General features: G+C 53.3%; 1 protein-coding gene across 1 annotated transcript in view; it reads left to right on the top strand.

Moving 5' to 3' along the window:
* LOC140385928 (regulator of G-protein signaling 22-like) overlaps positions 1–13,197 on the top strand; it is a 927,092-nt gene that overhangs the window by 321,709 nt on the left and 592,186 nt on the right. The window contains exon 9 of the mRNA XM_072468579.1: positions 2,486–2,647. Coding sequence (XP_072324680.1) covers positions 2,486–2,647 — 162 coding nt within the window. The remainder of the gene's footprint in view (positions 1–2,485; positions 2,648–13,197) is intronic.

Here is a 13,197-nt window from a genome sequence, read left to right as displayed (position 1 = left end):
TCAACTGCCCTACCTGTCAGAAGTTTCAACCAGCTCAACTCAAGGAAACGCTGCCACAGCACAAAATCGTTACCTCTCCGTGGTCCAAAGTAAGTGTGGACATTTTCCACGCCAAGGGGCGTGACTACGTACACTTGGTCGACTACTTCTCCAGTTACCCAGAAGTGGTGAAACTGTCCGACCTCACGTCGAAGGCGGTATTCAAAGCCTGCAAAGAAACGTTCGCCAGGCATGGGATTCCGCTCACTGTAATGAGCGACAACGGTCCTTGCTTTTACAGCCAGGAATGGTCTGGTTTTGCACAGTCCTACAACTTCCGTCACGTAACCTCCAGTCCCCACTACCCGCAGTCAAACGGGAAGGCCGAGAAAGGGGTCCATATTGTAAAGCGGTTGCTGTGCAAAGCTGCAGACTCAGGCTCCGACTTCAACCTGGCGATGCTGGCATACAGGGCAACCCCACTGTCCACTGGGTTGTCTCCAGCGTAGATGCTCATGAATCGCACTCTGAGGACCACAGTTTCAGCCATCCATGTTCCAGACCTTGACCACCTCACGGTCTTACAGAAAATGCAGCAGTCATGGGCCCAACAGAAGGCCACATACGATGCTCATGCCACGGATCTACCCGAGCTGGCCCCAACTGATCATGTTCGTGTCCAGTTGCCCGAGGGCGGCTGGTCAGCCATAACTGTTGTGATCAAACTAGTGGCCCCAAGATCGTTCCTTGTCCGCATGGCTGATGGCTCCCTGCTACGGCGCAACATACGGGCACTGCGAAGAGTTCCACGCCTGCTACCTGACAGAAGTGCCCCGCTGCCCACGATGCTCCCTCCGGATGTACCCTGCCACGAGGCCACCGATCTACCAGCAATCCTGCCGGCCCATGCGATCACCACGATGACAGTGATCCCGCCTATCCACGTGCAGGCGGCTCCTGATCCGCACCTGCGGCGATCGACAAGAATTTGTCGCGCACCACAAAGACTGAATCTGTAGACTGAACATTTTGTGACTCCATCGATTTAACCTCTGTAAATATTGTTTTGTTTGCCATGTATCGGCACTATCGACACCTTCCTATGTATATACATTAATTTAGACACCTTTTGTATATAGGCAGGCATATATATATATATATACGCATGCACACCTTAGTATTTATTTATCTAAAAAAAAAGGGGGAGATGTCATAATATCCACTCATGTATATAATGAGATGCAGACAGGCAGTGATTGACACACAGGATGACCAATAAGCACACAACACAATGCAGCCAATCACCAGACAGGACGCTACCACTATAAAGCCAGAGGGCACTACGTTTCCCGCTCTCTCGGGGCCCAGCCACTGAGACAGTCAGAGTCCACAAGCTAGTAATTGCAAACGGTAGCTAGTAAGTCTGGTCAGGCTACTAAAAGGTCTCCAGTCAATTCCGTATAGTGTCGACCCACAGCTGAATATGTATATCAGTTCTATCGTTGAATAAAACAGTGTTGGATCTTCTCCAGTGTTAAATGCCTGTTTCTAGCTTCCCTGCATCGAGTGCAGTCCACATCGAACCTACCTGCCTAACACATCGTGGACTTTATAGTTTGTAGCTCTGCCAATCTTTGTAAATTCTGAGAAATATTCGAATATTTATTATTGTTCTTTAATCTGATAAAGATTTAAATTAGATTTGGTTAGGAATTGTTGTTCATTTATCTGGAAATGTACTGTTTCACAACACTATATTTGTTATATATTTCATGAAGAATAGGGTCAAAATTTTATTAGCCCCTACACGTTAGGCTGTGAAATTGGAATTCTGGGTAAATAGTGCAGAAGAATGTTGGGGTGTGTCTGACATCTTCCCACTGTCGTGCCAAATGCTAGGAAAGCTAGCAAATTGGTCCCCTGCTGGAAAATCTATTGAATTACAAGTGGACACTTAAGGGCTTCTTCCTGCCCAGTAATTATTTTATTGAGTTAGAGGGGCTCATAGTTCCTGAGGGAGAATGTCTAATGAAACCTGATTGCTTCTCCCTTGGAACTGGGGAGTGTCCTCCAATCTGGGCAGCCTATGAACCACAGGGTGACACTCCTGGTGACAATTGCCACTCCTGGGGTAACCAAAATGTGATCACTAACCCCTCATCCACCCGACTGATTGATGGAGCTTGCCAACCTCTCCCCGGTTTCCCCAAACCCTATTTATCTCTCGTCAAGACTGCCTTGGCCATTCAGGCCTCACAGCTGCAACCTCAGCATTGGTCACTGCTAATGCTGGTGCCGTTGAACTAATGGTCCTGTGATTGGACTGGCAACTCTTGGGGGCAGACAGGAAATAGGCTTCCCTGGGTCTATCCCACTTAAGGCCCGGAATTGAACCGAAGTTGTAAAGTTCCAGACTATTTGCTCAAATTGTTCTTCAATTTGTTTTAGATGCTTTCTTTCCCATAAAAAGTATCCATTTGATTTTTTTTTTGTCTTTCCTTTAAAGTCACCTGAACTATATACGGAATAGGTATTTGCTTAGTGGTGGTGAATACTACATGAATATAGAGACACGTGCAAAGCTGGGTCTATTATTTATGTCAAAGTGGACTTTGGAAGATTTGTGTCAGATTCAATCCAATATGGTGAAACCTCTGCTTCTATATTGGTGAGTACAGATCATAAGAATATAAGAACTAGGAACATTAGGCTCTTTAAGCCATTCAAGAAAGTGGATTTGTGGAAGGTGGATTTGTGGTAGATTATCTGCCAAAGGCTAATAAGATTTTGGTGGAAAATCTACCACAAATCCACCTTCCCTTATCCTATATCCCTATCTATGAGATCAGATGTATTGTGCTATTAATTTCCCTCAACTTCAGCAAAAGGAAGACAGACTCATGAATGCATTATTGGGTCCAGTGAATCTAACTTGCCGCTTAGCCAAAGGAAGAAAATCACCCAGGAGTTTTACCTTTCTCCAGATAGTCTAAATTTCAAGTACATTTTCACTAGATTGTAATTTTTCAGATATCCTAGGGGTCCAAGGTCAGTAAATATTCCCCATCATTAAGAGATTCACTGACTGTTTGAAACAGAAGTTATGGTAAGCCAATTTAGGTTTCAGAATAAAAAGAATAGCTTTATTAATAAGGGCATAGAGTGCAAGAGCAAGGGGGCTATGCTGAACTGTTCTGGGTGCCACACTAAAGGAAGCATGTAAGCTTATTGGAGAGAGTGCAGAAGAGGTTTACAAGAATGGTTCCAAGGATGGGAAACTTCAGTTATGAGGATAGATTGGTACTCCTTGGAGAGGAGAAGGCTGAGAGGAGATTTGAAGGAGATGTTCAAAATCATGAAGGGGCTGTACAGAGTAGATAGGGAGAAACTTTTCCCACTTGGCAAAGGATCAAGAATGAGAATCATAGAATCATAGAATTTACAGTGCAGAAGGAGGCCATTCGGCCCGTCGAATCTGCACCGGCTCTTGGAAAAAGCACCCTACCCAAGCCCTCACCTCCACCCGATCCCCATAACCCAGTAACCCCACCTAACACTAAGGGCAATTTTGGACACTAAGGGCAATTTAGCATGGCGAATCCACCTAACCCGCACAGCTTTGGACTGTGGGAGGAAACCGAAGCACCCGGAGGAAACCCACGCACACACGGGGAGAACGTACAGACTCCGCACAGACAGTGACCCAAGTCGGAATCGAACCTGGGATCGTAGAGTTGTGAAGCAATTGTGCTAACCACTATGCTACCGTGCTGCCCTAGAGAAGGCAAAGGCCGGCGCAGTGGTTAGTACTGCTGCCTCATGGCACCGAGGACCCGGGTTCGAACCCGTCATAGAGTCATAGATGTTTACAGCACTGTCTCTGTGGAGTTCGCACATTCTCCCCATGTCTGTGTGGGTCTAACCCTCACAACCGAAAAAGATATGCAGGGTAGGTGGATTGGCACGCTAGATTGCCCCTTAATTGAAAAAAAAGAATTGGGCACTAAAATAAAAAGATGCTGAGAGTCAGGCCGGTGATTTAGCAAGATCAGAACTGAGAAAGCGAGAGGTGAGTTAGAAAGATCAAGAACTGAGAGAGAGAGAGAGAGAGACAGATGATTTTGAAAGATCAGCAGCGGAGGTCATGCCACGCATGTCATGGGACACCGCAATGCAGCTTGGTTCCCCGATACTAATCTCCGCGGCAACGACTGCCCTCTCTTCGGACCCACTGACCAGGTCCAGTGCTGCCACTTCACTGCATTGAGGAACACCAGTTCTAGTCTTCTCTCTCCTGGCGATTGTGGGCACCTTCTCCCATGGAGGGATGTTTTTGGGCGGGGGGGGGGGCGGGGGCGGGGGGAAGGAGACAAACCGTGTCAGACAATCGGACACGGACAGCACAGGGGATCGGCAGCTGGTGGATGGGCGGGCAGGGATGCTGTTATGTGGTGCAGCATGGGGAGTGCGCACATTGCCAGTGGGTGGGGTTCGGCTGCCCTCCAGGTGGGGGAAGGGGGTTACCGTTGTGTGAGACGGGTTGGTGCCAGGGACGCAATTGTGCAGCTCCTTTCAGCACTGCTGGCCGGTCCTGGCAGTGGGGCCCACGGCGCTCATGGCCTCTGCCACCTGCGCCCACGTTTCGTGTATGTCAGCGGGTGGCAGCCTCCTTTCCCACCCCTGGGGAACAGATCTGCCTCTCCCCCATGGCATCCAGCAGGGTGTCCAGCTTGGCAACCACAAACCTGGGCGCAGATGGCAGAGGCCATGAGCGGCACCAGTAACACGGTCCGGACTGGCCTGCAGTGCAGGAAGAAACTGCACGACCTCTTCAGGGCGGCCAGGTGAGTAGGCAGTACTATTCCCCTGGCACCAACCCCTTTCCCACACACCCGTTACCCCAACCCCTCCCACCCAGAGGGCATCCGAATCTGCACCCTGCATCTTTTGGATTTTCAGAAGGCTTTGACAAAGTCCGCATGAAAGATTGGCGTGTAAAGTTATAGCGCATGGGATTGGGGGCAGTGTATTGAGATGGATAGAAATCTGGTTGGCAGACCATTTCTACAAAGAGTAGGAATTAAAGGGTCTTTTTCAACTTGCAAGGCAGTGACTAGTGGGGTACAGCAGGGATTGGTGCTCGAGCCTCAGCTATTCACAATATATGTATAAGTTGGGTGGGAGGGTAGTTGGATAATCAGAGGCTTTTCCCCGGGGTAGAGGGGTCAATTACTAGGGGGCATAGGTTTAAGGTGAGAGGGGCAAGGTTTAGAGTAGATGTACGAGGCAAGTTTTTTATGCAGAGGGTAGTGGGTGCCTGGAACTCGCTACCGGAAGAGGTGGTGGAAGCAGGGACGATAGTGACATTTAAGGGGCATCTTGACAAATACATGAATAGGATGGGAATAGAGGGATACGGACCCAGGAAGTGTAGAAGATTGTAGTTTAGTCGGGCAGCATGGTCGGCACGGGCTTGGAGGGCCGAAGGGCCTGTTCCTGTGCTGTACATTTCTTTCTTTGTTCTTTGAGGGTGAGCTGTGAGGAGACAGAAATCCTTCACAAAGGGACATCTGGACTCGAAACGGTATTTCTTTTCTCTCCCTACAGATGCTGCCAGACCTGTTGAGATTTTCTAGCATTTTCTCTTTGGGATCCTTCGGTGTGACTTGGACACGTTGAGTGAATGGGCAAATGAATGGCAGATACAGTATAATTTGGAAAAATGTGAGATTATCCACTTTGGTAGCAAAAACAAGAAGGTGGACTATTATCTGAATGGCCATAAATTAGGAGAGGGCAATATGCAATGAGACCTGGGTATCCTTGTCCACCAGTCGCTGTAGGTAAGCATGCAGGTGCAGCAGGCGGTAAAGAAGGCAAATGGTATGCTGGCTTTCATTGTGAGAGGATTCGAGTATATGAGCAGGGATGTCTTGCAGTGATTGTACAGGGCCTTGGTCAGGCCACACCTGGAATATTGTGTGCAGTCTCCTTATCTGAGGAAGGATGTTCTGGAACAGAGGGAGTGCAGCGAAGGCTTACCAGACTGATTCCTGGGATGGCAGTACTGATGTATGAGGAGAGATTGAATTAGTTCGGATAGTATTCGCTGAAGTTCAGAGAATGAGGGGAGGATTTCATAGAAACCTATAAAATTCTAACAGGACTGGACAGGGTTGATGCAGGAAGGATTTTCCCGATGGTGAGTATGTCCATAACCAGGGGTCACAGTCTCAGGATACGAGGTAGACCATTTGGGACAGAGATGAGGAAAACCTTCTTCACCCAGAGAGTGATGAGCCTGAGGAATTTGTTACCACAGTAAGTAGTTGAGTCCAAAACATTGTATTGTGTCAAGAAGTAGTTAGATATAGCACTTGGGGTGATGGGATCAAAGGATATTGGGGAAAATGGGATTAGGCTATTAAGTTCGATGATCATAATGAATGGTGGGCAGAATGGGCTTGAAGGACCGAATGGTCTCGTCCTATTCTTTTCTATGTTTCTATGTCCCCGGGTCACAGCCACAGTCCGAACGCCACCCGTGTGCCGAGCAGCGGTGATGACACTGACAGGGAAAGGAGCCATATGCTGGAAACCCAGAACACCCTGGAGCTCAAGTCTTGGGATGACACTGACTTCGCGTTTCCAACACCCTCCACCATACCAGAGACACTCAACCCGCTTGGCCACTTTAGTGAAGGGGCTCCTGGGACACCCACTGGTGAACACAACACAGCTGCTCAGGTACATCAGGTGGAGGTAGGAACCCCCGGGGCAGAATGGTTGGAAGGCAGGCCTCAGGAGTGAGGGTGTTGGCTATGAATCAGCATGTCCAAGACCTGGGGCACTCTGTGCAACTGCTGGCCAGGGTCCAGGACAGGGCTGCACTCTCACAGGCAGCCATGTGCCAGAAGCACTTGGAAATTGCAGCAGTGTTTCTGAGCCCAGTCACAGCGGGTCACGGCGAGAACGTCGGTGGCATTGCCCAGATGCTGTGCTCCATGGTTGTGAGCATGCAGACCCTGGGCCTCCAGGACCGGCAACGACAGGGGACGTCAGAGCCTCAGGGGTTAGCTTCGCTAGCATCCCTGTCAATTGGAGTAGCTTGGGGGCCATTGAGCACCCCAAGCGAGGGCAACCCGAGGGAGAAGGAAGTGATGGGGCTGGTGCCGGTGGCTTCCGCAGGACAAGTACTGGAACACTGCAGCACCTCGGCCCCGCCACACCCCGGTGCATCTGGTCAGCAACGGGTAGAACAGGTTGGCACCATGCCACTTGAAACACCCGAGCAGCAGCCCCCTAATCCAACCCCAGTTGCCTTAGAGCACACCCGCTAACAGCAGATTGGCATGGGTGCAGGGCACAGTATAGTGATGGGGGCTAGGGCACGACTCTATATATTTGTTCACATGAAACATCTGTTCACACTGCCAAAGCCTGGCTGGTCTGGGCTGGTCAGATTAGGGGGCGAATTGGGCAGATACTGGGAGTGGACTGGGTTCCTACTCCCCCTCCCAACCTCCGCTGCCCCAGGTATTTGATGGGACCATGTGATGGGCCAGCTCACATGCAGGGATCACTCAGGTGGACCGTGGGTATGTCAAACGTTGTCAGATGATGCGGAGCACCAGCTCATCGCAGATCATCCTCCATCCCATGGACCAGACCTACTGTTACTGCCAACCCAGGGTCTGCATCCCGTAGTGAGGCAATTATGTATCGCAGAGGGGGATGCGGTGTCTGTGCCCCTGACCTACCCCCCCCCCCCCCCCCCCCCCCCCCCCCGCCCATCCCACCTCCCGCAGTTGGTGAACCTGGAGGCGATCAGAGTGTCCCATGCATGTTGCCCCTGACGCACATGTGCGCGGGAAAATGGGGGAGGACACCCGCTCCCGGTGGCCGTCGGGGTGACGGTCGACCTAAACTAGGCACCAAGTGGGCATCCGCACCATCATGCAAGCCCAGTTGGCACAATACATCCATTTCAGTGTGAACTGAGCCCGCCAGGATGCCCGGGCAGCGGGGATCGCCATTATCACCAAAATGCCCGGGGCAGGGGGTGATCAGCAGGATGCATCCAAATGACAGGCCGCTCGACACAAGCGAAAGTGCTTCCATTCGATGAGTGTGCATCTGATATGTGACCATCATGCACGTCTGCGCCCGATACCCGGGGAGTATGAACGATGTATTTATCCTGGCACACTCGACGATTTCTGGGCTCTCCGCTGTGGTCATGGCTGATAACGCCTATCCGGAGGCCACAAACCGACGTGCAGACCCGCTACAACAAAGCACATGCAGCGATTAGGAGCATGATCAAACGGTGCTTCAGCATCTTGATGATGCGATTCAGGTGCCTGGACTGCTCTGGAGGGGCCATCCAGTGTGATGCTGGGAGGGTCGCCTGCATCATGATGGCCGACTGCGTCCTCCACAACATCGCGCAGTGGAGGGGAGACATGCTAGACGAGGAGGATGAACATCAGTCCTTGTCCAAAGAGGAGAATGCGGGCGAGGGCGAGGATGGGCTGGATATGGGGCCAAGCAGGCATGGGAGGCCGTACATGTGTGCACCAGGACCAACACGCACGGGATGCTCTGATCGCCTCCAGGTTCACCGACTAGGGAGGAGAAGTCTGGCCAGGTGTACAGACACCGCAAACCACCCCACACACCCGACCTCACTTCTCATGGCCAACCACTTCCCCACTTGCAACCCCCCCCATGATACAATCCTACCATGATACAATCCCCAGTACAGGGTGGTACCCTGGGTTGGCACTAACAGCGGGTCCAGTCCATGGGATTGAGGATGATGACAACCCGCTCTGCGATGAGCCCTGCTGCTCCCCATCGTTTGATAACATCTGACTCTTGCCCACGGTAGCACTTTTCACCGTCCACCTGGGTGATCCCTGCATGAGAGCTGGCCATTCCATCATACGGTCCCATAGAATCCCTGGGGTGGCGGAGGTGGGAACTTCGGTGGGGGGGGGGGTTGGTGGAGCAGTGAGATCTGGCTGAACTGAGCCAAACCGACCCGCGTCCCCTCTGCGACCAGCCCAGAGCAACTCAGCACTTGCGCTTTTCTGACAGAGCACCGAGGCAGGTTGTAATATTGTGCACAGATGGTTAATGCGATAAGATATATATTGATACGTGCCCAAGCCCCTATCACTAAACTGTGCCCTGCACCAGTGCCAATTTAACTTGTGTCTACTTTTCCGGCTTTACACTACGCCTAGGTGGATCCTCAGACGGTACATCAGGAGTGGAGGCGGCCTGCTGTGATTCCCACACTGCGGCCTGGCTCCCCATTCACGGGCGTCTTCTGGAGCGACCATTCTTAGATGGGCCTGGCTGCTGCTCGGGTGTTACAGGTTTATTGGTGGTGCCACCCTGTTCTGCCCACTGCCCACCAGATGCGCCAAGGGTTAGGAGGGGGAGGAATCTTGAGGCGCTGAGTGTTTCCGGCAGATTCTAGAAGGCCGAAACCCGTCTGGATGGCAGCTAGTACCTGGGTTGGCCCCCAAGGGAGTTCCTACCTCCATCTGATATACTGGAGCATTTGTGTAGTGAACACCAGATATTGTCCCAGGCGTCTCTTCACTAAGCTGTGTGATCCCCAGACCCGAGCTCTGGGGTGTCCTGGTCAGTCACCAGGCGGCATAGGTTTAAGGTCAGTGATGCAAGGTTTAGTGGAGATGTGCGAGGCACCCAGAGGGTGGCGAGTGCCTGGAACACGTTGCTTGGGGAGGTTGTGGAAACAGATATATTAACGGTGTTCAAAAGGGCATCTTGACAAATACATGGATAGGATGGGTACGGAGGGATATGGCACAAGGAAGTGCTGAGGGTTTTGGCCAAGGTTGGTATCGTGACCGGTACAGGCTTGGAGGACCAAAAGGCCTGTTCCTGTGCTGTTCTTTGAGGGCTGCCGTCTGGCTGCTGCCCTTGTTGCTGCTCGGTTCCCGGGGGGGGGCTCTAGCTGTGACACTGGCTGGAGGCAGGGTCACGAGGAGAACCCCACCTGCTGCCTCGCACGCTGAGGACCCGGGTTCGATCCCAGTCCCGGGTCATCGTCCATGTGGGGTTTGCTCATTCTCCCCATACAAGTGGATTGGCTGCGCTAAATTGCCCTTTAAATGAAATAAAATAAATTGAGTACTCCAAATTTGTTTAAAAAAGAATGACCCGCCCTATCACCAGCAGGTCCTGCAAGACACAAAACAAGATGCATGATTAGATCACGGGCCAGGAGAGAGTAGGGGTGGTGTGGGTGTGAGGGTGGTTTAGGGGTGAGGGTGGTGTGAGGATAGCATGGGGGTGAGGGTGGTTTAGGGGTGAGGGTGGTGTGAGGGTTGTGTGGGTGTGAGGTTGATTTAGGGGTGAGGGTGGTTTAGGGGTGGTGTGGGTGTGAGGGTGGTTTAGGGATGAGGGTGTGAGGGTAGTGTGGGTGTGAGGGTGGTTTAGGGGTGAGGGTGGTGTGAGGGTAGTGTGGGGGTGAGGGTGGTTTAGGGGTGAGGGTGGTGTGAGGGCAGTGTGGGGGTGAGGGTGGTGTGAGTGTGGTGTGGGTGGTGTTGGGGTGAGGGTGGTGTTGAGGTGAGGGTGGTGTGGGGGTGAGGGTGGTTTAGTGGTGAGGGTTATGTGGGGGTGAGGGTGGTGTGAGGGTTGTGGGGGTGAGGGTGGTGTGAGGGTAGTGTGGGGGTGAGGGTGGTTTAGGGGTTAGGGTGGTTTAGGGGGGAGGATGGTGTGAGGGTGGTTTGGGGGTGAGGGTGGTGTGAGGGTTGAGTGGGTGTGAGGTTGGTTTAGGGGTGAGGATGATTTATGGGTGGTGTGGGTGTGAGGGTGGTTTAGGGGTGAGGAGGGTGTGAAAGTAGTGTGGGTGTGAGGGTTGTTTAGGGGTGAGGGTGGTGTGAGGGTGGTTTAGGGGTGAGGGTGGTTTAGGGGTGAGGGTGGTGTGAGGGTAGTGTGGGGGTGAGGATGGTTTAGGTGTGAGGGTGGTGTGAGCGTAGTGTGGGGGTAAGGGTGGTGTGAGGGTGGTTTAGGGCTGAGGCTGGTGTGGGGGTGAGGGTGGTTTAGGGGTGAGGGTGGTGTGAGGGCAGTGTGGGGGTGGTGTTGGGGGTGAGGGTGGTGTGAGGGTAGTGTGGGGGTGAGGATGGTTTAGGGGTGAGGGTGGTGTGAGCGTAGTGTAGGGGTGAGGGTGGTTTAGGGGTGAAGGTGGTGTGAGGGTAGTGTGGGGGTGAGGATGGTTTCGGGGTGAGGGTGGTGTGAGTGTAGTGTGGGGTGAGGGTGGTTTAGGGCTGAGGGTGGTGTGGGGGTGAGGGTGATGTGTGGGAGTGTGGGCGTGAGGGTGGGGTGAGGGCAGTGTGGGGGTGAGGGTGGTGTGAGGGTGGTTTAGGGGTGAGGGTGGTTTAGAGGTGAGGATGGTTTAGGGGTGAGTGTGGTGTTAGGGTATGTGGGGGTGAGGGTGGGTGAGGGGTGAGGGTGGTTTACAGGTGATGGTGGTTTAGGGGTGAGGGTGGTGTGAGGGTATGTGGGGGTGAGGGTGGTTTAGGGGTGAGGGTGGTTTAGAGGTGAGGGTGGTTTAGGGGTGAGGGTGGTGTGACGGTATCTGGGGTTGAGGGTGGTTCAGGGGTGAGGGTGGTGTGGGTGTGAGGGTGGTTTAGGGGTGAGGGTTGTGTGGGTGTGAGGGTGGTTTAGGGGTGAGGGTGGTTTAGGGGTGAGGGTGGTTTAGGGGTGAGGGAGGTTTAGGGGTGAGGGTGGTGTGAGGGTATGTGGGGGTGAGGGTGGTTTAGGGGTGAGGGTGGTGTGAGGATATGTGGGGGTGAGGGTGGTTTAGAGGTGAAGGGTGGTTTAGGGGTGAGGGTGGTGTGAGGGTATGTGGGGGTGAGGGTGGTTTAGGGGTGAGGGTGGTGTGGGTGTGAGGGTGGTTTAGGGGTGAGGGTGGTTTAGGGGTGCTGTGAGGGTATGTGGGTGTGAGGGTGGTTTAGGGGTGAGGGTGGTGTGAGCGTAGTGTGGGGGTGAGGGTGGTGTGATGGTGGTTTAGGGGTGAGGGTGGTGTGAGGGTATGTGGGGGTGAGGGTGGTTTAGGGGTGAGGGTGGTTTAGAGGTGAGGGTGGTTTAGGGGTGAGGGTGGTGTGACGGTATCTGGGGTTGAGGGTGGTTCAGGGGTGAGGGTGGTGTGGGTGTGAGGGTGGTTTAGGGGTGAGGGTTGTGTGGGTGTGAGGGTGGTTTAGGGGTGAGGGTGGTGCGAGGGTATGTGGGGGTGAGAGGGTGGTTTAGGGGTGAGGGTGGTTTAGGGGTGAGGGTGGTTTATAGGTGAGGGAGGTTTAGGGGTGAGGGTGGTGTGAGGGTATGTGGGGGTGAGGGTGGTTTAGAGGTGAAGGGTGGTTTAGGGGTGAGGGTGGTGTGAGGGTATGTGGGGGTGAGGGTGGTTTAGGGGTGAGGGTGGTTTAGGGGTGAGGGTGGTGTGGGTGTGAGGGTGGTTTAGGGGTGAGGGTGGTTTAGGGGTGGTGTGAGGGTATGTGGGTGTGAGGGTGGTTTAGGGGTGAGGGTGGTTTAGGGGTGAGGGTGGTGTGAGCGTAGTGTGGGGGTGAGGGTGGTGTGAGGGTGGTTTAGGGCTGAGGGTGGTGTGGGGGTGAGGGTGATGTGTGGGCAGTGTGGGGGTGAGGGCAGTGTGGGGGTGAGGGCAGTGTGGGGGTGATGGTGGTGTGAGGGTGGTTTAGGGGTGAGGGTGGTGTGAGGGTATGATGGGGGTGAGGGTGGTTTAGGGGTGAGGGTGGTGTGAGGGTATGTGGTGGTGAGGGTGGGTGAGTGGTGAGGGTGGTTTACAGGTGTGGGTGGTTTAGGGGTGAGGGTGGTGTGACGGTATCTGGGGGTGAGGGTGGTTCAGGGGTGAGGGTTGTGTGGGTGTGAGGGTGGTTTAGAGGTGAGGGTGGTGTGGGTGTGAGGGTGGTGTGAGGGTATGTGGGGGTGAGGTTGGTTTAGGGGTGAGGGTGGTTTATAGGTGAGGGTGGTTTAGTGGTGAGGGTGGTGTGAGGATATGTGGGGGTGAGGGTGGTTTAGAGGTGAAGGGTGGTTTAGGGGTGAGGGTGGTGTGAGGGTATGTGGGGGTGAGGGTGGTTTAGGGGTGAGGGTGGTGTGAGGATATGTGGGGGTGAGGGTGGTTTAGGGGTGAGGGTGGTGTGAGGGTGGTGTGGGGGTGAGGGT

The sequence above is a fragment of the Scyliorhinus torazame genome, chromosome 11 (assembly GCF_047496885.1).
Source record: "Scyliorhinus torazame isolate Kashiwa2021f chromosome 11, sScyTor2.1, whole genome shotgun sequence".
Taxonomy (NCBI): Eukaryota; Metazoa; Chordata; class Chondrichthyes; order Carcharhiniformes; family Scyliorhinidae; genus Scyliorhinus; species Scyliorhinus torazame.
This window is presented reverse-complemented; position numbering and strand designations above follow the sequence as displayed.